This window comes from Micropterus salmoides, unplaced genomic scaffold (genome assembly GCF_014851395.1).
Source record: "Micropterus salmoides isolate LMB-PRFRI ecotype aquatic unplaced genomic scaffold, ASM1485139v1 Ms_hic_scaffold_15, whole genome shotgun sequence".
NCBI lineage: Eukaryota > Metazoa > Chordata > Actinopteri > Centrarchiformes > Centrarchidae > Micropterus > Micropterus salmoides.
Genome location: NW_024040596.1, coordinates 23,995,856 through 24,023,441, shown reverse-complemented (window position 1 = coordinate 24,023,441; position 27,586 = coordinate 23,995,856). Strand labels below are relative to the sequence as shown.

Here is a 27,586-nt window from a genome sequence, read left to right as displayed (position 1 = left end):
ATAGTCCAGTGTGACCTGGTATTTGAAAAAAGTCTTATAATGGAAAATATTACGCAATACCTTTCAGGCTTTTTACGAACATGTAAACCTGAGGAAATGTCACTTAGCCCCAGTTCCTCTGTTTCAGCGAATTATCTTCTGTAGGATGTGTGATTGTCCTGTGCTCCACAGGTAAACCCCCCCTACCATGTCAAACTGGTGGAGCTGGTACCTCACCCAGAGACAGTAACGGCCGTTATGGACACCACCCATGCCCTAATGACCAAGGTAAAACTCCCAGATTACACAATCCTCGGCTTTCAACTACCAGTATGTCAGAACTTGCAGGAGAGATGCAAAATACAAGTCACTATCAGACACGGTGGCATCAGGTTTATTAGAAAGCCAAGCCATGAAGGCCTGTTAAAGGTTCAGTGTGTAAGTTTTAGTGGCATCTAGTGGCGAGAGTTACGAATTGCACCCCCCTCCTCTATCCAAGCCAGTTGTAAAGCTACGGTGCCTGAGACAGGACAAAAGATGTCCTCTGTGAGCAGAGAGTTGCCAGTCAAGAAATCAGGTTTCTTTACATTGATATATTAAGAAATTATATTTACTTGATTATTTAATAAAACCATATGCTATTGTGAATTAAACAACAACCACATCAAGAAATGAAGTATTACATGATGTCTCATTCTCCTGTAATACAGTATTTTACTGGACTGTAATCATACTTTTTGTTACATCTTGGGAGTGTTGGCTCATCTGGACTAACATACCAAAGTAAATGAAGAACATCTCAAAAACTCTCTAGTGCATCAAGTATGACCACTGACAGATAACAGGAAAATGTAAGCCTCACTGTTTCTGCACCACAGTCAGCACCATTATAAACTACATAATACATGAAGTTTCCAAATGCATTGTCAGGTGAGGATCAAGGCTCATCTCACTTTGCTTAATTAGATAAGCAATCTGCAAATCTTACCAAAATGTCTATTTTTAATTAAAATACAACAGAAACACAAAGTAGTATTGATTGCCATAATTTCATGGTGCAACATTTTTAATGGGCATTTATCATGTGAAAGTACAAATTACACATTTGTATGCACAGTGGCAAAGCACTAGCCCAAAAAAAAAATTGTAATGCAAATTTGGAAAGTAATCATTATTGGTCACTTGATGGGCACACGGTCATGTTATGTGTCACTATTAGCAGTAAAATAAATACATGTTTTCCACCAGGGCAGTATTCAACGGAAGTTTAGCTGCTGATCTGAGCTTCCAACTTCCTACAAACTTAATTACCTGTCCAGCAGAAAACAGACAACTTCTGCTCCGCTTTGAAAACATCTGTCCCACATCAAAGCCTTCCATCTGGGAAAATCCACACCCTATCATGTCCGTGATTTTATGCCGTCATCTGTCTGCGTCTGTCCCAACTCCTCTGGCTTCATGGTATAAAGATCTACAGGCTGTCGGCTCTCGTGCTAAATAACACGTGTGTGCTCCTTCATTTGTCCAAATGTCACTTCTCTTCTTACTTCTAATAAACCAGAAGACTACTCAGAGACTGTTTATTATTATTATTATTATTATTATTATTATTATTTCCTCTTCTTCTTCTACGGACGCATTTAATGTAGTGATGGGCGTCTACACTGCCGGAATTTTACAAGCAGAAGAAGAACACCGTGATGATGAAATAAACTGTGTAGCGCTGTTTGTCCGTTGTCGGCTATGGTAGAAACATGACGACACAATACTGTGACCTCCATAGGAGGGGGTGCTCGCGGTTATGTAGATATAAATGGCTCATTCTAAGGTAATAAAAACATAATGGTTCATTATGTAAGGTCTTTATACACCACTGAAAACATAGTTATAGATAAAATGTTGCATTGATGTCAATAAATCCTCAGAAATATTACACACTGCACCTTTAGGAATCCTAAAGAGGTATATAAAGTGAATTGAATAAGTGAAATAAGATGTTATATGCGTTGGTAAGAAAACTAGTTTGCAAACCATTTCACAATGTCCACTTTTTTGTTAGTTGTGATCCAGGTTTGATTATCTAATATCATTGTCTGTGAAGTAAGTCACAGGTCTCACCAGTTCCAGGTGTGTCACTAGTTCCAGGCTTACTGGGATTAGCACACAGTGATAACAAACCTCACAAAACAAAATATAACCTAAAGTGTGAAGGATGAAGTATTCCAGGAAAGTTTCAAATGCATGTCTGTGCAAGATGAATTTCACGCTGAAATAAACAGAAACTACTGGCCTTCCTAGAAGGAAGCAAATCAGTTTACATCCCTGGATGTATAATAAAATTATACTTACTTTCCTAAACATGCAGAATTTTGGAACTATTGCCATCCTTGACATGATGATTTCTCTTGATTTAGGTCGGCCAGGCGCCAGTCCGTCTAAAGAAAGAGATCGATGGCTTTGCCCTCAACAGGGTGCAGGCGGCCATTATCGCAGAGTCCTGGAGGCTGGTTGAGGTCAGTGTCTTCGTGGTCGTCTTGTTTCTGTCCTTAGGTGAACCAGTTATGCTTTTTCAATTTTTCAAGCAATTATTGGACTGCTTTTCTTCTAACATAAGTGTGCAGTTTGAAACACACCTACAACTTTTGTCTCATGACCCATGTCCTGTTTACATCTACCACCAGTTTTTTTTTGTTTTTCCTTTTGGACATTGTATTTACTGCTATTTGATGTGACACTAACACCACTTCAGGGTTATGGTTTATGGTTTATGGTTTATCAATATCAATATTAATTTTATTTATATTGCACAAAACAACCAAGGTTGACCAAGGTGCTTCACAGGTTAAAATACAATAACAAGACACTACTTACACAGTAAAAGTACAGCAATAAAACATTATAATATACAGTATACGATATATAGTGATATTAAAATTGCCAGGAATAATAACAGACTTAACTCAAAGGAAATGCCAAAGAAAAGAGATTTAAAACAGTGATTTAAAACGTTCGAGAGTTGGGGCAGTTCTGCTATGGACTGGCAGGTTGTTCCACAGGTTAGGGTTTTAGCTACACTAAAGGCCTCTGGTTTAAAGTCTGCTTCTGGGTACATCAAGGAGGAGGAGATTGGTGGATCTCAGCACTCTAGCTGCAGTATGAACGTGAAGAAGCTCCATTAAGTACAATGGAGCCAATCCATTAAGGCATTTAAAAGTTAAAAGTAAGATTTTAAAAGCAATCCTGTAATTAACAGGAAGCCAGTGGAGGGAACGCAACACAGGTGTGATGTGGTCCCTCTTCTTCTTCCCTGTCAGGAGGTGGGCAGCAGCATTTTGGACTAACTGCAGGCGCTCAATAGATGACTTGTCTAAGCCCACATACTGTATAAGGAGTTGCAATAGTCAAGGCGGGAAGTTATAAAGGTATTAATCACCCTCCCCAAATCTTTAGGAGGGAGATAGGCCTTTACCTTGGTTATAGTTCTCAACTGGAAAAAGCGGGATTTTATCATTATATTAAAGAGGATTTTTTCCACTGACTGCATGAGAGTAAAGAAAGATTCTGTTTTAGGGCTGAGATTGGTTAATGAGAGCATAAGCAGAGTGACGTTTTTATTTGAATAAATAGCATTTTGTGGGACAACTGTCCTTTACCAAAGCTGTGTTTCCACATCCACTACTCCTTAGGATACCGGGCAAGTTTAATGATGAATTTTGGATCGGGGCATTTGTCTTCACATGTTTAAGAATTGCTATGTCTTAACTATATAATACTAAAGGTGAATTTCCAACAAAAACAAAACGTGTGTGTGTGTGTGTGTGTGGTGGGTGTGTGTGTGTGTGGTGTGTGTGTGTGTGTGTGTGTGTATTTCTGGACAAGAGCTCCTCAGTCTCAGTGAGGCCTTGTGTGGCTGAGTGGTGCTGCTGATGGTTTGGTAATAGAGGCAGAGAAGAGGAAGTCATCTCTGTTATAATCTCCATGGCCTCCTTCCAGAAAGGAACACAGTGACGGTAAATGAGCTTTAGCTTCTGATGACAGGCATCATAACATGATGCTCGGAGAAGAAATGGTTAGAATGATAATAAGGATGATGAGTGTGATGACAGACTGCCATTTCATTTTGCTTCAGGCTTAACTGACACTGACATCAGAATTACCTCAAATAACTTTATTGAATAATGTGACAGAAGATATTTCTGTAGAAGATTTATAAGCTTTTGTACTAAATATCTCTAAATATCTGATTTATATTTTCTTTCTAGTCGTATGTGTTTTGTGGCTCTGGCGTTTCTCTTTTGTATTTTACATGTTGTGATATTTGTTACATTTTATTATTATTATGTTTGGTCAGTAAATCTCAGTAGAATTCTGTTTTAATGAAAGCTAAAGTGACAAAGTCAAACCATTGATACCAGTGTATGATATTTAAAAATATATTGCCATCAGCATAAAATTTAAAAAAATTTAACCTGAGAAGTAATTTCCTCAATCAGCTTTTCCTAAGTCAAAAACATTACAATTATAAAGAAACCTTTCTAACATTATAACCCACAATGTGGAAATTAGCATCATAGTGAGACTGGCTGACATCTGTGAGTTACGGAAAAGGATGTGGACTAGCAGCCGGGCCACACTGCCTACCTGAGCAGAACGTCTTGCTTTTCATTTCGGCGACGATCTGAGCAGCACATCTTACACTTCACCATGAGAGCCTGTGTCATCATACCAGCAACATTATACCTTTTACTATATATATATATATATATATATATATATATATATATATATATATATATATTTTTAATCCCTCATATTTTGGGACATAGAATAGATAGAAGTATGTTAACACAGGAAAGAAGGGTACTTTTGCTGCTCATCTGTTGTATTTTTTTAATACTTTCTCTTGCATGTTCGCAATAAAGATTTCTATATAAATTCAATATAATATAAATGTCTATATACACTATATTGCCAAAAGTTTCGGGAAACTCCTCCGAATCATTGAGGCGTGCCAATCACTTCTATAGCCACAGGTGTATAAAATCGAGCACCAAGGCATGCAGACTGCTTCAACAAACATTTGTGAAAGAGTGGGTTGCTCTCTCTCATGAGTGAATGCAAGAGTGATACCGTGATAGGTTGCCATCTGTGCAATAAGTACATTTCGTGAAATTTATTATAACAAAGTGTAAGCGATTGGGTGGTAGGCCACATAAAATCACAGAGCAGGGTCAGCGCATGCTGAGGTGCGCAGTGCGCAAAAGTCGCCAACTTCCTGCAGAGCCAATAGCTACAGACCTCCAAACGTCGTGTGGCCTTCGGATTTGCTCAAGAAAGCAGTGCGTAGAGAGCTTCATGGAATGGGATTTAATGGCCGAGCAGCTGCATCCAAGCCATACATCACCAAGTGCAATGCAAAGCGTCTGATGCAGTGATGTAAAGCACGACGCCACTGGACACTAGAGCAGTGGAGACATGTTCTCAGGAGTGACTCACGCTTCTCTGTCTGGCAATCCGATGGACGAGTCTGGGTTTGGCGGTTGCCAGGAGAACAGTATTTGCCTGACTGCACTGTGCCAAGTCTAAAGATTGGTGGAGGAGGGATTATGATGTGGGGTTGCTTTTCAGGGGTTGGGCTTGGCCGCTTAGTTCCAGTGAAAAGAACTGTAATGAACTGAAATGCTTCACCATACCAAGACATTTTGGACAGTTTCATGCTCCCAACTTTGTGGAAACAGTTTGAATTTGGCCCCTTTCTGTTCCAACATGATTGCACACCAGTGCACAAAGCAAGATCCATAAAGACATGGATGAGAGAGTTTGGTGTGGAGAACTTGACTGGCCTGCACACAGTCCTGACCCAACCCGATAGAACACCTTTGGGATGAATTAGAGACTGCGAGCCAGGCCTTCTCGTACAACCTCTGTGCATGACTTCCCAAATGCACTAGCAAGTCTACAACTTTGCTAACATAGCCAAATATAAAGCAAGCACAACAACACATGACATAGAAAGCCAGCTAATGAGTTATTACTTACTAGTCCAGCAGCAAGAAGGCCAGCATGGCATCTGTCTTGCATACTTTCAGCTGTTTTAGCTCACGCCAACAAGTAAAAGCCAGTCTGACATTTACTATTGTCCAGTCTCTTGCTTGGTCACTCTCTCTTTTTCTCTTCCTTGCTTCCTCCAACAACATCTTCTTCACAGCCTCTGCCGTGATATCCATCCTGAAAATACAGAGCTTGCGTCTTCCAAAGAACTTACATTTTACGTTATATACTTTTTGCTTCTTCCTATAGCTTGCTTGCTGAAGAGTCGTGTCGGTGCCGTAAAGCATTATGCTTTTCTCATGATAGATGTCTTGGGCAGGATTTCAGTGTTACATGACGCTGGCAATGACTAGTCAGCAACTGGAAATGACAGCGTACCTTGAAAATTATTTTGAAGCTGTTATTTTAAGATAAAAATGCAAATACAACATAATTAAACTGATCTTGATGTGTTCCCCTTTAAGACAAATCTGTCATCAGAAATATTAAGATGAACTCGTAATAATTCATTATAATTTCCAATTTTGTTAATGCCTGCAATCACTTTGTGGAGTTTGGAATAAATCTCTTCAAATAGTGTGTTGGTTATTTCTACCAAACAAAAACTCCTTTGTGCTGACTACTGACTAGATTACAAGATAATCAAAGCTGCAATGAACTAGCTCTGCCCTCCGTGGGGATGAATTACTTCTGTACAATAGAACAAATCCCATCTCTTGTTTCAGTGCCAACACACACAGGCCCATAATAACCCTAAAGAGGGACTTGGATCAGTGTTTCTCTTTTTCTTTACCTCTTTCCTCTGTCAGAGATGTGTAACAAAGAGCAGCCCTTTCACAAATCAGCACACTGTGTCCTGGTCCTTGACATTACTATACTCCTAAGTTACAGTGTGAAACTGTATCAGATGGACAAAAACTGTGACCCCTCTCTGACTCTCTCTCTCACGCACACACACACACACACACCTACACACACACACACACAGAAAAGGTACTCACAAGGTACGACAACTACAGTTACACTTACAGTTACACACTACACAGAAAAATACAGGGACTGAATGAATCATGACCTGACATGGAAGAGCAACAACAATATGGGAGGGATGCTCAAAACATGATGATGTCAGTTATTTCAACAGAGAAGGTCCATTGACCTTACCATTGCCGATTTGAGTCAGAAAGAGCTGTAATAGAGAATGATTTGTCCAAAAGCAAACAAAATACTGTTTCTGTGAATGATAGGCTTTTCTTCCTGAAAATGAAAATGTCCCCTACCTGCCTGGCACCTCAGGTTGACTAATTCTTTTAGCCAACCTGAGGTGCTTTCAAAACCTTAGTGTTAATAAAAATGAATTGTGGTAGTGGAAATCTGCCTATTAGTTTACATAGTGCCATTACACCCTTTACAGTAAATACAGTATATATTTACGTAACTAGAAAAGGGCTAAGAGATAACACAGACTTACAAGGAATTAGACAACATATAAAGAGAATTGTTAAGATTCACAATGCACACAACATGATATGGATGAAAAACAAATGATAACAAACAAGTATTACGATAGACTAGTGGATAATCTCAACCCCTTCTGTGTGGTCTACTGACAATCACACACGCTCTGCAGAGAAACACACAAATGGAGAGAGAGATGTTCTCTAGTATTGCATTAGACGACACGGAAACAGCGGATATTTCACAATCGTGGACATGGACCAGGTAAAGAAATTGAACACACCTGGTTGGTGCCGATATCGTCATTAACTACAAGCCTCCTCTACACTCAGCTCACCTGCTGCTGTGAAAACAGAATGGTGAGTTGTGTTTTTTGGGCGACTTTATATTGCTGACAAAGAAAGTCAACAAAGCAGACAGATACAGGGAGACAGAAACAGAGCGGTGGGGCAAGCTGGTGTGTGTGCAGTAAGAGAGTAAGAGTAGGTAAAGAAAAAGAACTGAAGGAAAAAGCAAGGTGAGCAGAGTAAAGTAGTTTGTGATTATACCCTAAAATAAAGTGAATAATTAAGGAGAATTTAAAGTGTTGAAATAAGAAATGACTATAAATATGTACAGTCCCCTCCAAATGTATTGGAACGGTAAGGGAAATTCCTTTGTTTATGTTGTTCACTGAAGACATTTAGGTTTAAGATCAAAAGATGAGACAAGAGTTCAGGATTTCAGCTTTTATTTCCTGGTATTCACATCTAGATGTGTTAAACAACTTAGGACATATTTCCGTTTGTATTAGACCACAGCATTCTTAGGTGAGCAAAAGTAATGGAACAAATAATCTTAAAGTAAATAACATTTAATATTTGGTGGCATAACCCTTGCTTGCAATAACTACCTCAAGCCTGCGACCCATCAACCTCACCAAACTGTTGCATTCTTCATTTGTGATGCTATTCCAGGCTTTTACTGCAGCTTCTTTCAATTCTTGTTTGTTTCAGGGTGTTTCTCCCTCCAAATGCATGCTCTATTGGCTTAAGGTCAGCTGATTGACTTGGCCAGTCTAAAACCTCTCACTTTTTTACCTGATGAAGTCCTTTGTTTTGTTGTCAGTGTGCTTTGGGTCATTGTCCTGTCCTGCTGCTCATCTCTGTACTTCTTTTCAAATTTCACTCTGGCCTTCCGATTCTTCCTGCTGATGAGTGGTTTGCATCTTGTGGTGTGGCCTCTATATTTCTGCTCTCTTCTTCGAACAGTCTATTGTGATACCTTCACCCCTGCACTGTGGAGGTCGTTGGTGATGTCACTTACTGATTTTTTATGACCCGGCTCGTAGGGAAAGGGAAGCAACATGAACTAGAATGTTTTTGGTGAAAGTGCAAGTTGTTTATTTGCAGGATTTACAAAGGAACGGAAAAAGGGATGCTGGTTAAATCAAAGAAACAAATATAACTTAAAGAGGTCTCTCCAAAATGAGAGATTTTGGGAGACTTGCTAACTCAAAATCAAACTAAACGAAACTCTGACCTGTTCAGCAAGAAACAAAATACAAAATGAGCAGCAACCTCTAAGCCTAGTGTGTCTAACAAACTTAAACTGCAGGTGTCTGGTAGATATCAGTGCGGTTCTACAGCAGTAGTGATGAAATTACATACGGAAACTGTAAAATATAAAACTTTCTGTTGCTGGCCTCTGTCTGGCGCACGCAATGATGATGCATTGAATAGTGAATATTCTCTTTGACCAATCAGCAGTCTGTGATGTTTTCACGTTACGTTTTAGTATCCCTCAGCTCGCTTGGAACCTCGAAGGAGGTGAAGTGATACGAAAAAAAGTACCTGGAAGCAGGTACAACATTTCTACAATGGAAAACCAAACAAAGGCGAGTCGAGCCAAAGGGCCTCCGCTCAGACTAGCTTGGTTTGAGGGCGTGCCTGACCCCGCAAGCTGCTTGGCAAGCTTTATGACGCGTGTTCACAAATTCACAAGTAAAGGAAGTGAAGGGCTGGACTACAAACGAGCTGTTTTCAAGCGGTTCAGAGCAGAGCTTTGTGTGGGAGATGGGAACTCCCTTTTGGCTGGACTTTGGGCTTTTTCACTTTGCAAAAACATGTTACATGCACAAAAAAGATATATAACTCCATAAAAGCAGAATACCACCTCTTTAACTAGGCTGGTTATAGTGGGCAATTAAAAAAAAACAAAACAGTGCAGTTCACAAACACGGAAGGCTGCCTGGCTTGCTCTAATTGACAAAGTATAATGCACAAATTCACCTGTTTCTCTTTCTCTATCATGGTTCTATAAAGCACCATGGAGCCACAACCAAATTAAAACCATGTAAAAACCACAGAAATATGTTGTCAATATTCAATTAAGCCACTACTCCAGCTAAATATGTCCATTTTCACAATGTTTCCTGAGTATACAACCAGACCAGCCATATAATTATATTTACTATCACTATATCTCTAAAGTGGTCATTCATACATTAGCCTAACACCTATCCATGAGTAACATTAACGTCAGATTTACAGGGAATATATTGAAGTAATAAGCTTCACACTAGATGAATAAAATACACTCATTAAAAATTAAAAATATAATAAATTTAATAATAATCTCAAACACTGCAGGTTGTTCACCAGTCAGGAGCTGTGAAACAACAGCACGGCTCTGTCGTTAAATAAAAAGTAAAAGTTATGTTGCGTTCTCTGGCGGACCCGGATCAGCTGTTAGCTGTAAACACACCACAGTGCTAACGTTGCTATGTGGCTGTGTTTTAATGTTTTAATGAGCCGGTCAATTTGTTTTGGAGAGGAGACGACCTCTGTGGTAATTCAGCTCCCAGTAGAACCCTGTCAGGGCTCTGAAGTGGACCCAGAACAACTCTCATCAGCTGTTAGCTGTAAACACTAGCAGGACTAAAAGTTATGGGACGGCTGTGTTAAAACTATAACTTAGCACAACATCACTGCGCTGTAATAATGTTATGCTTTATTAAATGTCACAAAATTATCTAAATAGATATTAGATATGTCAGTCCAGTGACTGTTACCCGACAACAGACTTGCCTCTCATTTCCCCGGTGCTGGCATGAAGTCAGCCTGCCGAGTGAAGACAGACTCCCAGGAGGACCCATGTGAAAAGACAACCAGCCGAACAGCAGCAATAAACAGCTGACATAGTAAGACAACTAAGAGAAAAATGGAAACAAGAAACAGTCACGCACACTAAATAAGCAACACAGCACAGCCATGAGAGCTGGAATAATAACAATTAATTTAAATAAGTAACTGAAAGAAAAGCATCAGGAATAATTCTACCATGGACAACCTAAATTTGTTCATGTGTCCATGTGTGAGACTGTGTGTGTCTGTGTGCGCGTGGGTGAATGTGAGACCCAAATGGCAGTTGACGTAATGCCGACAAGAAGCAAGAAGCGTAACCCGCGGAAGAGCAGCGCCCGGACCGACCACGGCGCACACACAACATAGACCAGTGCTCCCCCCCCCACCCAGCACCCCACCGCCGCGCAGTGAACAACCAAAACGCCCAAATGCCACGCAATCATCAACACCAATGCACAAGTGACGAGCCCAACGTGCACACTGCGCGAGCACGGTGATACCCAATGCCCAGCAGCCCCCTGCGAATCCCGCGTGCGAGGACGGGCAAACGAGAGAGAGCAAGCGGAATAACACGACAGCGAAAGCCAGCGGAAAGAAACACCAGCTGCAAGTCCCAGCCCAGCAGGAAACGCGCCACACAGGTCACCATGCACCTGCCAATAAAAGTCCGCCATCCCCCCAACCGCCGTAAAAAACTAAGGCCGCCGGCGCCAGCCGACATCCCCCATGCCCAGCACGCCCCCCGGTCGCCATGCAACACCAGCCAAACCAGCAACGAGGCAAAATCAACCAGCTCAGCTGCATGCCACCACCAACCCACCCACCCGTCAAGGGCCGAGAACTCCAGGCACAAGCCCAGAACAAACCGGAGCACAGCCCTGCCCCGCACCCACACTGCACATCCCGAAAACTAACTATATACCTCCAGAGGGGTCCAACAACTGGCCGACATGAGGAAGCATGGATCCGAGGCCAACGAAGCAAAACAGGGACGCAAACAGGTCCCTCCAAGCCAACGAGGAAATGCCTCCCCCGGACTCCAATGCACAAACTAAACGCCCAGCAGCCATTCAGAGACCCTGCCCAGGGAAAAAGCACAATGCATCAAGATGCATCAACAATCGCCCTACAATCCCACCGCAGCCCACTAAACTGCAACCAGATCAACCCGCGCAGAGACCCCCACCCCCAAAAGCCAGGGCACCCCGCGACCCCCCGTAGACAGCTCTCTGGTCTTCATGTTGGTTTGTCCTCTTGTCATGTTGGTTTGTCCTCCTGTTAACAGGAAATGCAGTCTTTATAGGTTTGAATCAAGGATGAAAACTTAGACTAGTCATGCAGAGCTATTTAATGTTTGGACAATCAACCAAAAAGGCAACACCTGGGCAACAAGAAACATCTGTCAGTCACATGTGCCAATAGTTTTGCTCACTTGAAAAATGGGTGGTATGTCCTGAGTTGTTTAACACATCTAGATGTGAATACCAGGAAATGAAAGCTGAAATTCTGAACTCTTGTCTCATACTCATATTTTGATTTTAAACCCAAATGTCTTCAGTGAACAACAAAAATAAAGGAATTTGCCTTAACTTAATGCATTCTTAATATTTTCAAATAAAATATATTTCACAACCCAGTAACTCAACTACAGCTGAGAAAACATCTGTAAAGACATACTAACATACAAGAAGACAAGTTGACATACTTGTGGAACACTACAAGGATTGTCTTGTTGGCCTTCAAATACCAGGAATGGAATTTAAGTTATTCATGTGACTTCACACTTTTTTTATACTTAGAGAATTCTTTACGGTACTAATGAAGTATGAATGCATGAAGGGGAATTTCCTTTACTGTACACAGACAGTAGGTAGGTCCATCTCCTGCGTTTACGCCTGCATAGAAATGTTTCCACTGATTTGCGTGGTTTGCATGATGATGTATATAGACATGGCTGTACTTGTTTCTTTCGTTTGTGTTCTAAATTGTTAATCTCCCATCAGACCATCCCTTATTTTCTCAAGAACACAAGAGTGGCATGAAGTCAGCCTGCCGAGTGAAGACAGACTCCCAGGAGGACCCATGTGAGCGCTGAACGATTAGTTCATTCCTGCTCCACAGTAGCCAGCGGTCACGTCACAAATGAACGACTCAAACCCAGAGACCCACTGTAGAGGGTTTGCGTTGATGTCACTTCCCCTTTCAGAACACGCTGGACTGAGTGGAAAAACATCTGTTGCCATGGCTGCGTTTAGCAAACTGGGAGTAAAACAAGTGATTATTTGCTCAAATTAAAGGTAGTCGGACTCAACAGTGATCCTTACTGCTTACCAAAGAACCAGCAGTCCAGCTCTTTCCCATTTTAGATTTGTTGTTTGTGTTTGTCACGTGTCAAATGAACGACTCAAACCCAGAGAACCACAGTTGAGAGTCGTGAACTAATCAATTCTGTTTCCTGTGCTGACGGAGCCCATGCAGCTGCCGTGTGACGAGTGAACGTAAGAGTCCCAGACTATTTACTAATGCGTGAAAATGAACGAATTACTCACTGAGACAATCCGTTACTCCTGAGTCACATACAAGATTAGGTTAAAAGAACGAAACATTCTTTGAACACTAACACACATACACAGATAATAAATAGACATGGCTGTACTTGTTTCTTGCGTTTGTGTTCTAAATTGTTAATCTCCCATCAGACCATCCCTTATTTTCTCAAGAACACAAGAGTGAGTGTAAGTCATTATGATGAGGTGTGTACAGACACCATAATTAGCTTTTTTCGGATTTTTGAATACCAGCCAACATTTGATGCTAGTTTTATTTAAGGTAGTGTTAAATCAATTTGTTTTTTATGACTTGCATGAGTTGCTGATAGATTTCACCTTCAACATCAACCTTTTAAAGATGTAACTTTTGCATCTCAATGGCATATGTGTTTTTTAAAGTTAATAACAATATTGGGCTGACTATTGTGGCCATGTTAGGGCATCCTCTGATGAAATCAATTGAATGATGAAAATGACACAAGGATCTACTTTATAGTGTTTGTTTACACATTTCGTAGAGCTAACATTTTTTCACAATAATGTTTTCTTTAATTCTTATTCATTTTTATGTCTTTATTTCCAAAATTATAAACAAATTTAACCACGGCGGCCATTCTACAATGCTGTAACAGTGAAGAGAATATACTTAGAAACTAATAACGTCAGGTAGGTAAAATGGGTATCTTAAATATTAGATTATAGTAATATTACTGTTATTCCTTTTTCCTGCAGTCAGGCAAAAGCCCTTGTTTGATCAGTCAATGTAGAACACAAAAAAACAACAAGTCACTAGAAGTTACATTTCACTGGCTTTCAGCTTCTGAGAATTAACGCGTTCAACAAGGAAATTAATTACTGTGTCCCTCTCCCACCTGACTCCATACTGGCTGCAACATAACATACATGCATCCACGATGTGATATTTGTGTCTTCACACACGCCTGTGGAAGCTCAGCTTCATATCTACATGACATTCCATATCGCACGTGGATCACTCACTTACTTGTGAGGCTCCTGTTCAGGAGAATTAACCCTTGGGTCCTAGCTGACAAAAATGCCACATTGCTGTTAAATTGTCAGGCTTTGCCCTTGAAGGAGCTCCAGCTGAGTGCATCATAGACCATCCTGATCACCTCAGACTGTTCAGAGTAGGCTAAATGACAACAAAGAATAAAGGCAACAGTAAAATAACAGAGCTCTGAACTAATGGCAACTTGTTCTGTTAATACACATACAAACTATGTCAAAAGATATGTCTGATGAGTTTTGCATTTAGTTCATAAGCTGTAGAAAAATAAGGATGTAATGTCTCTGAAGTCAAGACAACCAATGGTAGTCTTTCCAACCTGCTTGCTTTTTTCTCTTCTCATTAGAACCAGTGGCCGTGTTTTGGTTTCTATATTTCTGGTACATGCTTAGTAAAGTTAAAAGGAAATTCTGCTGACTGATGAGATGTTTTAAAGCACATTTTGAGTATCATTGGCACAAAACAAAAGCAGGGTCAAACCTGTCTTGACAGTTCCTCTTGTTAAGTTGATCAACAGGTAAATCTTGAACAGTGAGTCTCTATTGTCATAGCTCATTATGTGGTCTGGCTCTAATTTAGTCATGTTGGTTGTCTAAGATGTCACACAACCTGAATGGATCTCAGAAGAATTTTGCTGCTTGAGCGAAGGCCAAGGCTTGTACAACGAAGCAAGTTTAACATTCCCAGGATATCCTGATGTTGTCTGGCTTCACTACACCTAACAACCGCAACCATACTATGGGGTCAGATGGGATCCCAATCTGGCTATGAGCCAGTATATAATTACCTTTGTGTATTCCATTAAATTAATATGTTGCTTCATATGGCCTATATGACAATTTTTGTCTTATCAGCTGCAGCAGCTGTGTGTCTGCTTTTTGACAATAAAAGCTGTGGGCACTGATAAGTGGTTGTTCCAACTAGGGGTGTGTGTTATGTATCTACAATAATATCTTACTTGGTGTTTTAACGATGTGTAAAAGCTGATGTTATCGACTAAACAACATCACTCACTTTGGAGAAAACTGAGAAGCTGTGGCCTGTACCATAAGGTGTGGCATGAGCCAGGGGCGTGGGGGCGGGGGGCATGGTGTGAGCCAGAGGCGCAACTGGAGGACCGTGACATCGTCATTGGATCTAGGTCAAAATTCGTCAGACAAGAAGGCGGGATCCCCCGCACAACATTATTATTGAGCAATAGCGCTGCAGAAGCAGCAGCAGCAGCAGGTAGGTAATCACAGCTCAGTACAACTAAAGTTGAATGTATGATGTTATTGCACCAATAAGTAGTTGTCTTTTTTAAAAAATAACAACAATAATAATAGACGTAGTCATGAGAAATTGTATGAGTCCTTGAGGGTTTTCTGTGTGTCTTGGTATGATGCATCTACCACAAAAGTTTCATGTATGTAGGTGAAACGTGGTGCGGGGTCAATTCTTTGGTAGGCCCCATGCATGAGACCCGTATGACACCATGTGTGCAAAGTTTCGTGCGTTTTTGAGAATATTTAGGCCCTAAAAATGCACTTCATTTGGAAGAAAATAGAAAGAAGAAATCCTTCACTTCCAGTAGGTATAGTTATAAACATACTTGTGTTTTATAGATTAGCTGTTGATTATATATTGAAAAAGGCCTGTAATTCCAGTTTTAAGCTAATGGCCTTTTTTTACAGGTTTATTATTTATAAATGCAACAAATGTTTGGTCACAGGTGGACATTACCACTGTTGCTTTTGTTTGTAAGGAGAAAGTTGTTTCTCCTGCATCACCTGTAAAGATGTCAAGTGGTGATTGGATCTGCAGGGAGTGGTCCCTTCATGCTTTCATTGCAAAGCAGCTCTCCTTGTACCTTTGTGGGCTCTTCGGGATAACTTAATATATTTCATTCAAGAGTGAAGAAAACAACATGTTGGTTTTGTAAGTTGAAGTTGTGCTGTTGTGAGATTAGAAGACTTGCCCAGGTAACCTACTTGATACCAAACAAAACACGTGTCCAGTGCCCAGGAAATGTTCCTCTGTCTGAGCCAATTCTCACGTCTTACCCATCAATAAAGATCATCATGTTCTCTGGTATAGTACAAGGTGTGTGGTATTAAATGTTGTTGACTTTTTATAAAGGATACAGCTTTGTTAGACATTTTTTACAATTTCTGTGAAGGCATTTTAGTATAATTTCTTTGACATTAATTTATTTATACCACTAGTTTACTTAGTCTAAATATTTCATATGTCTGTCATGGGCTTAATGGGTACCTAACATGGATGTTCCAAAGAAGCCCACTACATGAGTTGTTGATAAATAAATATATATTTGAAAACATCTTAACACAAACTTATTATGTTCAGATTGTAATGTCTTAGCTCTCAATAGCAGGTTTCATTTTGTCCCAACTCCTTCTATCCTATGGCCTGTAAATGGCATTTAAAATTGGTTTGACCATACTTCTGCTGTATTGTAGGGCTGACCCCCAATAGATTCGATGCTTCGATGGGCGGAGCCTGATTCAACTGTCAATCTCACAGTCGAAGCTTCGCAGCGAAACAAGAATTCATGCCATTTTGGGGATATGGGGGTGCTCAACGTCTGATTTAACATAGAACCACCAGTTTTCTCCCAATAAGTTAATATACAGCCTATTACAATACACATTTCAATGTTTAATGTTGTAAATAAACATGTAAAAGAAAAAGAAACTTCCAATAAATGTTTTTAAAAGTGCCTAAATAAATCCAAAATTGTAACCCTAACCCTGGGTCGTCAGTGCGCATGTGTAGGAATAGCGTGTATGTGTGTAGTGGCAGGAGGAAAACGTGATGAAGAGACGGAGTCACAGCTTTACCAGTGTTATGCCAAGTTGTTCGCACCTCGCGGGACTTTCGGATAATTTATCACCGTTGTTTAACTACACAAAGAATATTTTCTCATTTTTAAACAGCCGGCTACTTGAAATAGACCCGTGAGGAACCGCAACGTGCACGCAGTTGTCAGCAGCACGGCAAAAACTCTGCACAAGACTGGTGAATGGTAGCCGATAGAGAGAGAGAGAATATGGTCAACAATAAACCTCAGTTTAGCTTCGGCTCACAATCGCCGTGCAAAAAAACACACGACATGATTCGACTATCAGTCGACTATAGGCAGGACTTGACGATTCTGATTCAACTATGTAAATCCTTAGAAAAAGCTGAACCTTTTCAGTTTTTGGATTGTAGCCAAACACCGTTTACAATCAGAGAACATGATGATCTTTGCTTTATGGGTAATGAGAATTGGCTAAGACAGAGGAATATTTCCTGGGCATTGGGCACAGAATGTCTCGTATGGTATCAAGAACCTTGGCAAGTCTTATATTCTCAGTGCAGCACAAACATCTTGAGGCAAAACTGCTTATAGAAAACAGAAGTTTTTTTACTCATCTGTAAAAAACAAATTGCCATCATGTAGAAATAGACCTTGAAATGCTCATCACAAGAGTCAGCATCAATGGTGTAGGTGTCAAGTGCGTTATTTTCAGTTGTCTTAACTTTCTTAAATTGTTTGGGATGTGTTTGAAACAAATGCTATTTTGCTGTAGCCTAATGTAGACTACAGTAGAATTACACTATTAATACACTATTGCAGGGAGTCATTACCATAAATATAAATAATGTCTCACTTGCATGATTTGTTTTTGTTTTCACAAGCTTAACGTTAAAGGGATCTGAGAAAGTATGATGTAAGCCATTCAAACATAGCTACTATTGATATGAAAAAAATCAATATTGCAAAATTCTGCCATTAATACTACATAAATGTCACGAAGATCTGAAAACACTTTTAAACTTAAACTCTGATCTTCATTAGTACAAATTGGTAAGCACGATGCTGCTTCTGCTGCACCATTGCTCACATATGTCATCTAGTGATGTGCGGATCAATCCTAAAGTATCGATATTTCTGATACCAACGTGTCCTGCTCTAGGATCGATACTCATATAAAATGATTGATATCTAAACTCAGTCATTTGGAGTGAGTGTGTGTTTTATCATAAGTATCTTACTGTCACCAGATACTTGGTTGATAGGAACTACTTTTCCATCCACCTGTCAAAGTCACGCTTGCGCTACGGGTCTGTGACGGAGCTTCTTTGAAGTGAGCTGCTGCAGCCAAATACAGCCAGTCACGTCTGGCTGTATTTTAGCTGTGAAGGTAATAATGTTGCTCTGTGTGATGTGTGTGCAAAGAAAGTGAAATACTTTGGCAAAGTCGCAAACTTCGCTAAACATCTGAGATTAAGTCTGTCACAATAATAGGGTGGTGTTATGAAACGGCAGTTCTGAGCAGGAGATTTTTATTATAATTAAAGAATATGTAGTTTGATGTCTTGTCATTATGCAGTTTTTATTATTATTTTGAATTGGTAAGGCTTCAGCCTACTCCTTATTTCTCTCATAAATACAGAAACGGGAGGAGGGAGGTCACATCAAACTAGAAATAAAATATGTAAAAAGTATTGGTATTGGTATCAGTATCGGCAATACCAGGCTGGGTATTACTTGGTATTGGATCATATAGGAATTAAGTGGTATCGCACATCACTAATGTCATTGTCATCTTCTTCTTGTTTACATTATTTTGGGGGATTTAGCAGCTCAAATCCTACATTCTTGTCTAATGATCCAATGGCAACGTCACAGTCCTCCAGCACGGAAATGGAAGATCCATTCGTGCCATAAAAAGTGCTAAAATAGTGGTTGTAAGACTGTATCTCAACCACGTTACGTAAGTTACATAATGCAGTTGACTTTTCAATTCAATTTTATTTATATAGCGCCAAATCACAACAACAGTCCTCTCTGAGCGCTTTTCATAAAAGAGCAGGTCTAGACCGTACTCTGATGATATTTACAGAAACCCAACAGTTCCCACCAAGATCAAGCACTAGGCGACAGAGGCAAGGAACAACTTCCTTTTAAGAGGCAGCAACCTCGAGCAGATCCATGGCTCAGGGTGGGCGGCCATCTGCCTCGACCGGTTGGGGGTGAGAGAGAGAGAGGGAGAAAGAGAGAGGACAAGAGAGGAACAGAAAGAAAGAGGGAGGGCGATGGAAGGAGAGAGAGGGGAGGGAGGCAGCCTACTCAATATTCACACAGAGGTACAGACAGTAAAGGTAATGTTCCTATAGCCTGAATGAAAAATGGTACAGATATTTACAGTAGTGTTAATGATAATAATCATAATGTTAATCATTAAAATAACAATATAAAAAAAATAGGACTAGTAACAATAATTGTAGCAGAGGGTGTCGAGCAGGAACACGGGGGCAGCAGGTGACTCGCAACCACAGATCCAGACTCCACAGCTCCAGAGCCAGAATCACAGCCAGAAACAGATAGGAGGAGAGAGGAGAGGGAAGAGAAAGCACGAGACTATTGGAAAGGGAAGAAGTTAAGTTAGTAACATGTATTTATGGGATGAGGTTGCATACAGAGGGAGAGAAAGAAGATGAGAGAGGAGCTCAGTGCATCATGGGAAATCCCCCGGCAGTCTATGCCTATAGCAGCATAACTAAGGGATGGTTCAGGACTCACCTGAGCCAGCCCTAACTATAAGCTTTATCAAAGAGGAAAGTCTTAAGCCTACTCTTAAATGTGGAGATAGTGTCTGCCTCCTGAACCCAAACTGGAACCTGGTTCCACAGGAGAGGAGCTTGATAGCTGAACGCTCTGGCTCCCAGTCTACTTTTGGAGACTCTAGGAACCACAAGTAACCCTGCATTCTGGGAGCGCAGTGCTCTGGTACAATGAGCTCTTTAAGATAAGATGGTGCCTGACCATTAAGAGCTACTTAGGTAAGAAGAATGATTTTAAATTCTATTCTGGATTTTACTGGAAGCCAATGCAGAGAATCTTAGACAGGAGAAATGTGGGCTATGTTCGAAATGGAAGGCAGTTGCCTCGATATCGTAATAGACAGCTGCCTCAGACGGCATCACTTTCAAGTGAAGGCAGCTCTGTTTACATTAGTTTCGAACAGCCTTCTAGGGCAGCACTTACGTCAGCACGCCGTTTAGCCTTAGCATCAGCTAACTAGCTATTGAAAAGCCAAACGGCTAACAGACGCCTCAGAAATCATACTGAACAAACTTGGTTGGTTACAGTCACAGACTGATATTATAGTTCAGAGTTTAGTTCTCCCTAAATTTTCAAAAATCGAAGCAAAAAAACTACTAAAAACTTTTAAAAATATATTTATTTATGTACAAATTCGGCTTGTCTGCCATCATTCAAAAGCTCTGGCGGCCGCAGCCGTGCTGCTTTATGGGTAATAGTCAGCATCAAGTCACCATCGATGCTGCCTTCAAAACTGGCCGTTACTGGGGCAGCTTGCAAGCATCTCAGTAGACAGGAAGAGATCGTTCGAGCCGTTTCAAACAGCACTCGATGCCTCGCTGTCTCACCTTCTGAGACAGCAGTTTAGCCCGTTAAGAACACTTTTTTCCTGGTTCCTGTCAGAACACGTGCTGCAGTATTCTGGATCAGCTGAAGAGTCTTAACGGACTTTTTCGAGCAGCCTGATAATAAGGAATTGCAGTAATCCAGCCTAGAAGTAACAAATGCATGGACTAATTTTTCTGCATCATTTTTAGACAGGATGTTCCTGATTTTTGCAATATTATGTAGGTGAAAAAAGGCGGTCCTTGAAATTTGCTTGGGCCCTAGAACAATAACTTCAGTTTTATCTGAGTTGAACATTAGAAAATTACAGGTCATCCGTGTTTTAATATCCTGAAGGCACATTTGAAGTTTACTAATGACGAGTTTCATCTGGCTTGATCGATAGATACAACTGGGTATCATCTGCATAACAATGAAACTGTATGGAATGTTTCCTGATAATATTGCCTAAAGGAAGGCATGATAACTTGGCGTGCATGGATGTACAAACTGAAATCGATCTGATAAATAAGACTTAAACCAGCTTAGAGCGGTTCTTTAATGCCAATGAAATGTTCCAGTCTTTGTAACAGGATATGATGGTCAATGGTATCAAATGCAGCACTAAGATCTAATAAAACCAGTACAGAGACAAGTCCTTTGTCTGATGCAATTAGGAGGTCGTTAGTAATTTTTACCAGTGCTGTCTCTGTGCTATGATGAACTCTAAATCCTGACTGAAAATCCTCAAATAAACTATTGCTATGCAGAAAGTCACACAGCTGTTTGGCGACTGCTTTCTCAAGGATCTTAGAAAGAAATGGAATGTTAGATATAGGTCTACAGTTTGCTAAAACATCTGGATCAAGGTTGGACTTTTTGCTGTGTTCGAAACCTAACCAAGTAGTTGTGCTGCCTAAACCTAACCAAACTGAGTCTCGCTGGTGACGACATTACTGTTCAAAGTGATGTGTGGTATTTGGACACATCTGCTCTCCACAGAAGTTAATGGGAGGGATTGGCGTATCACCTGCACGCAAAATTGGACTTTGGCATGCACTGTATGCGGTTTGAAAGTGTCAAGTCATGTTCACAGTACGCAGATTGATGAGACTGGGTTGTAGGATGATATCGGAATACAAAACTATCTCAGAATCACCCACAGCATAGTAAGTGTATAAAACAGTCTGTGAACAACTGTCATAGGACTGAAAACCAAGGGTTAATCCTGAAGGTACCACCCCAACCTCAAATCCCGTTTCGTAGTACAGACCCCAGGTGAACTAGATGAACCAGCTGACCTGAGCTTCCCCGCACTGACCTGCCATGTGTCTAAATTAAGGGATTTACACTGTAGGTGGAGGGGAGCAGCATGAGAAAGTGATTTATGACCCAGTACTGACACATTTTGTCTTGACACGAAGTCTCCCATCCAGGAGGGTTATCAAATACTATAGCAGAAGCTCCAATTAAATAAACAAAAAAACGATAATATTTCAACAAGATATGTGGGGTCAACAAAAAGTAGTTATCCCATTCCAAAAATGTGATTTCTGTCTTTTTTATGTAAGACTAAAGTCTAAAACACACCTGGGTGCTCAGAAGTTAGGTGAATGATTCAAAGTTGACAAGTGATTGTAAGCTATGCTAGTTATATAACTTTTATTTCAGTTTAGATTTTGGATATCTGTTTGTTGATATTTTATATTTGCACTCTTTCCTGCTTTGTACTGCAAGTGCTGCACAACAGATTCCCCCAGGATGAATGAAGTTCTATCTTTACTTACAAAGCCACAGCTAGACTGATATGTTAAAGGTTGTTGTGGGTCAGTTTGATTTTCTTTTTATCAGAAACAGAACCAGATTATATTTTGGATAGATAGATAGGTAGGTAGATAGATAGATAGATAGATAGATTTTGCAAGGAAGCAAAAATAAGCTGTTTGTTGTGACCGGGCATTGAATTGAAAAAATACCACTCAGAAACACCAGCTGACTGGCTAAAAAATCTTCTTTATATCACCAGTGCTTTTTGGCAAAGGTCTTACAGACTGTGTTAAAACACAGCATATATTCTACAAAAAGGCTGAATCTCAGTTTTAAACTAGTAATATTAATCCAAAAAAGATCAAAACATCAAATCAAACCAGAGGTTTGGCATTGAGCATCAAGGCCTGTGTTCTGAGAGTGGCCTTGTGATCCTTCTTACATAACAGGGACCCTCCCTCACCGCTCCAAACCACAAACACACAGAAAATGGTCCTTGAGTCAGGGCCAGCGTTGGAAAGCAGAGTGGCTGAGAAAGCGGCTGGTTGCCCCCAGTGATTACAGTGGAGAAAAGACCCCTCCCACCGTCCCGCTCTACTTAGATAACAGGCCCGTTGTTAGTCTAAGGACCCAAACAAAGACGACCCTGTGCCTCTCCTCTTGCTCACCCCACTCCTTTCTCTGTATCCGAGCTTTGATTTCCTCCGTGGTCGGCCAACAGGTATCTCTAACCCAAAGATACCCCTCCCTTTGTCTCTCCTTCCATCTATCCCTCCATCCTCAGCCTCTTTCCTCCCTGTACTGCTTACATAATCCTGAGGACACCAAATTGGCTGATTAGGGAAACTTCATATGGTGGGAGTAGTCTAATGGGGTCAAAGGGAATTTGGTTGGTTCAGATCCCTGTGGGTAAAAAGCCATGACTTTGTTTAACTGCCAGGGAAAATATGTTATTAGATCCTGAGACTAACTTTTGTGCTCCGGTTTAAAACAGGAGGACTGTTTGTTTTCAGGTAGCAAAAGCACCAATGAATCCAATGAACTATACTGACAGATAAATAAACTATTTGTCTTAAAGCTGCTGTAGGGAGATCCAGTCATACATTTTCTGACTGACAAATTTGTTCGTGTTTTTGAGGGAATATAAATAGAGATTAATATAAACCAAGTCAGTGAAATGAGCTTATGTATCTGTTTTTCTCTCCATTAGGATGGCATTATCTCTGTCAAGGACATCGACCTGGTGATGTCAGAGGGGCTAGGAATGCGTTACGCCTTCATAGGTCCCATGGAAACAATGCACCTCAATGCACCTAAAGGTAATCTTCCCTCTTTGGACTCTTTTCTCACATAAACAGAAGGTCACCGCCCAATATACCTTTTGAAGCTTTTGTTTTTGAGCAGGTTTTACTTTATTTTGAGTGGCTGAAAGGTGGCCAGGGGTAAATACAAATTAAATTCCAAAGGGGTAATTATAAATCAAGCTGAGTATTCGGGCTTTCTAATTTCACATTTAGGTACAATAAAAATCCCACACTCTAGTATTTCAAGACATACTAAGCAGTAGAGAATACCATTGTTCAGGTCAGTGATGATCCCATCAAATTCTTGTGTAAGTGTAGGTTTTCTTTACATGAATGTAAAATTTTTGTTCAGTATAATTTTACTGAAATGTAATTTTTGGTAAGAAAGACAATCAATTTTGCACACAGTCTTTCTCATATGCATGTAATACAAAAAGAACGAGAGGATAAATACTTAAAATGAGTTTTTATTCCAGCAGTATTGTTGAAAATAAGTACTTTAATAAGTAAACATGCCAAAATCAAGTTATTAGCATGAAACATATTCTGACGATGAGCTTTCATTAAGGCCCTTAGTTACATAAAAATGTAGTGGTCAACAGCGACAGCATATCTCAGCACAATATACATGTACTGTACGATACTGTGGCGTCCCTGTGTGTGTCAGACAGAGAGGGAGGGTGAAACCTCAGGGAGATGGAGAATGTCAAAGGGGAGTGTGAAACCCAGAGAATAACCCTGACTGTGTACACACACAGAAAAAGGACGCTTCTTCAGAACAAAGCAGTCTTTTAATGGATAGCGATGAATGCTCTCTCTCACACCAGTAATCCTAAACTCACAGTGCCAGGTGCCAACTCTTACCTGTAGTTACAGTGCGGAAGCTTTCAACTCACTTTTCTGCTCAGGAAACAGTTGTAAGATCATGTTCTCAAAAGATTGCTAAGACCTACTCCTGTTGTTACCTCCCATCCTTAAATCATTCCAATCAGATACTGAGGCACTCAGGCTCTCTGTCTCTGTCTCCCTTTCTACTCTGCCTGAATGGCTTTGCTTTTGTAAACCATGTACCTGTACAATAGAGCATTATCTTTTTAAAAGAATAATCCACTGGCAACCTTTCGCCTGTAGTCTTGAAAGAGGCTCTTCATGTCTCTTTTTATGTAATCAGATTGGATTCACACCAGCTACCACAGATTCAAATGGTTTCACGGCAAAAAGGCATCCAAATGTCCATAGAAACTTCTAAAGATGCTCATTGCCGTATGATCCACTTCTCCACTAATATCAACTATATTCTCAGTATACTCCAAACACTTGTCATCTGCTCAGTTAGCTGTATTTGTTTGTCATTTTCAACCAACAAGCAAAAACAGTTGCATAAGACAAAAGTTTAGCTAACAACACTAGCGATGAGTGTTAAGAAAATGTGAATGAATGTAAAATTTTTGTTCAGTATAATTTTACTGAAATGTAATTTTTGGTAAGAAAGACAATCAATTTTGCACACAGTCTTTCTCATATGCATGTAATACAAAAAGAACGAGAGGATAAATACTTAAAATGAGTTTTTATTCCAGCAGTATTGTTGAAAATAAGTACTTTAATAAGTAAACATGCCAAAATCAAGTTATTAGCATGAAACATTCTGACGATGAGCTTTCATTAAGGCCCTTAGTTACATAAAAAATGTAGTGGTCAACAGCGACAGCAATATCTCAGCACAATATACATGTAGTGTGGAAAGCAGAGAAGTGGCCTATGAACAGAGGTTTCTATGGACAGTTTTCTGATACTTTCTTTGCAGTCAAACTGACATTTGGAAACCATTGTAACCACTGTAACTCCATGCTTATTGCAGCTGCTGTTCTTGACAAAGAAGCAAGCTATAAACTTTTCATAGCCACATTTCAAGGGTATAAAGTTTTGTAGCTAAAAACAAGGGTGGACCTTTTTAAACGCTAAACTGTTTATCCACAAAACCATAAGACAAAGCGAAGTAAGTGAGATGCTTATGAGGTTCCTGACTGGTAATGCTGCATTCATTCATTCAATCATTGCCACGTTTATACTGAGACATACTTTATATTAAAACAAACAAATACCAGATTAATTACCATAAACTAACTAAGACCATCACCACTTTACATTTTGATTCTCCAGGGTTGAATTCACTAAAAAAAAACATTTAATTGCTTCACAATACAAAACAAGAAAAAAAAAATCAGTTTGTACCTGTCAAAGTTGAAATCTATAATCTGCTCATTTTCAATCTCTGCAGAAGTCTTCAGTAACATAAATTATTTATTATAGGAAGCTCTTGGGAAGTCAAACTTGTACCAGAGCCATATGAGATATTACTGGGCTTAATTCTTGGTTTTGATGCATGGCAAACAAACTTCTTTTTTTTTTTTTAAGTCAAACAATGACAGCAAAGGAGGTTTTGCATGACAAGAAAAAAGAGCTTGAAATAACACTCATATCTTTGCTCCCACACAAAGTCTGTGTTTGGTTAAAGGTAGATGGTACTTATCACACTGCTCTGCCATATATAGTGTGTCCAACTAAGTGTGTCAACATTTAAAGTTCTTAAAAAACTTTATAAATTTTAGGTTTTCTAGCTACATCATCACATATTTGGTCTAAAACTTGGTATGAATAACTTAAGTGAAAGAAAGGACAGAAAGCTTTTGCAATATATTCAGTATCTTCTTTATTTGATTGAATAATGTCGCTTTTAGATCTTTGTTGTGACAGAAGAATTTCTTCATTAAATAGCTTGTTTGAAGTGTCTTTCTTTTTTTCAGATAACTCCACACTGGATTTGTATTGCTTCAAAGCTCTAGTCCTCACCTGCAATGTTTCTCATCGCAGGAATGTCAACAAACCTTTTTATGAGCTGTTTTGTCCAGTCACTGGTTGTTATGGGTACCTGTGTTGCTGCATAGATCATTAACGATGTATTGTCATTTTTCTAAATCCTAATTAAGGGACACAACTACGTGTTTGATCCACAAACATTTGGCTGCATGCGGAAGGATGTTTATATAAAGTACGCATTCATCAGCCAAAGTAGCTGTTGCCTACATGACAAATAAAGAAAGATTAATCAGTGTGAGTAATGAGAAAATAACTCCAAGGAATCACACTGAAGTTTGACTAAGAAATAAAAGGACCAGAGAGTTTTTTATAAGGTATTCAACATGCAGTCTCAGCAAGGAGGAGTTCTCATTTCAGAGTGGATGGCGTCTTTTTATGACATCCAGAACTGTAATATTTACTTATCTCTGTGGTTCTCTGTGGAGTCGGCAAGTTCAAAAGACTGAGGCTGGTCTAGAAAATAATTTATTACAATGAATATTATTTACAGAAAATAGCATTACTTGTATGACAAGCAAGTTGCTGACGTTTATTGTACCAAACCAGTGAAACTTGTGCAATGAGTGCAGGCTAGTGCTGTATCTTGCCATCTTTTTCCAGTGTCCTGTACTGTTTATCATTTACTGTCCAAGAAGACCTTGGAAATGTGCTTTGGATACATTTAAATATCACAGTTGTTAGAATCATTGCTTATGTAGATGTATTTTCATTTCAATGTAAGCTGCATTTATAAACTAGTTGTGTGAGAACAGAAGGGTGTTACGGGTAGCCATAGGTTAGGCAGGCTTGCAGAGGAGCTAACGTGCACACCTCCCAAAACGCATTATATGTCCCTGCATGTCAATTGTTTAACCAGTGTCTGTCAGTAGAAAAAACTGGCCGTTCACTTAAATGTAGCCCAGAGAAGCTTTGAAGACGTTTTGTGCCGAGAACCATGGCAATGTTTTCCTGGAGTGGAGCAACAACTTGCTCTGAGAGGGTCTGGGGCTATGAGGCATATGCATGTGCTAACCAACTGCCTCCCACAG

The 27,586-nt window shown here is 40.0% G+C and overlaps 1 protein-coding gene across 1 annotated transcript in view; it reads left to right on the top strand.

The window, feature by feature from the left end:
* Positions 1–27,586, top strand: part of cryl1 (crystallin, lambda 1) — a 36,364-nt gene that overhangs the window by 6,449 nt on the left and 2,329 nt on the right. Inside the window, exons 5-7 of the mRNA XM_038721166.1 lie at positions 172–267; positions 2,394–2,492; positions 23,585–23,693. Of these exons, the coding sequence (XP_038577094.1) occupies positions 172–267; positions 2,394–2,492; positions 23,585–23,693 (304 nt within the window). The remainder of the gene's footprint in view (positions 1–171; positions 268–2,393; positions 2,493–23,584; positions 23,694–27,586) is intronic.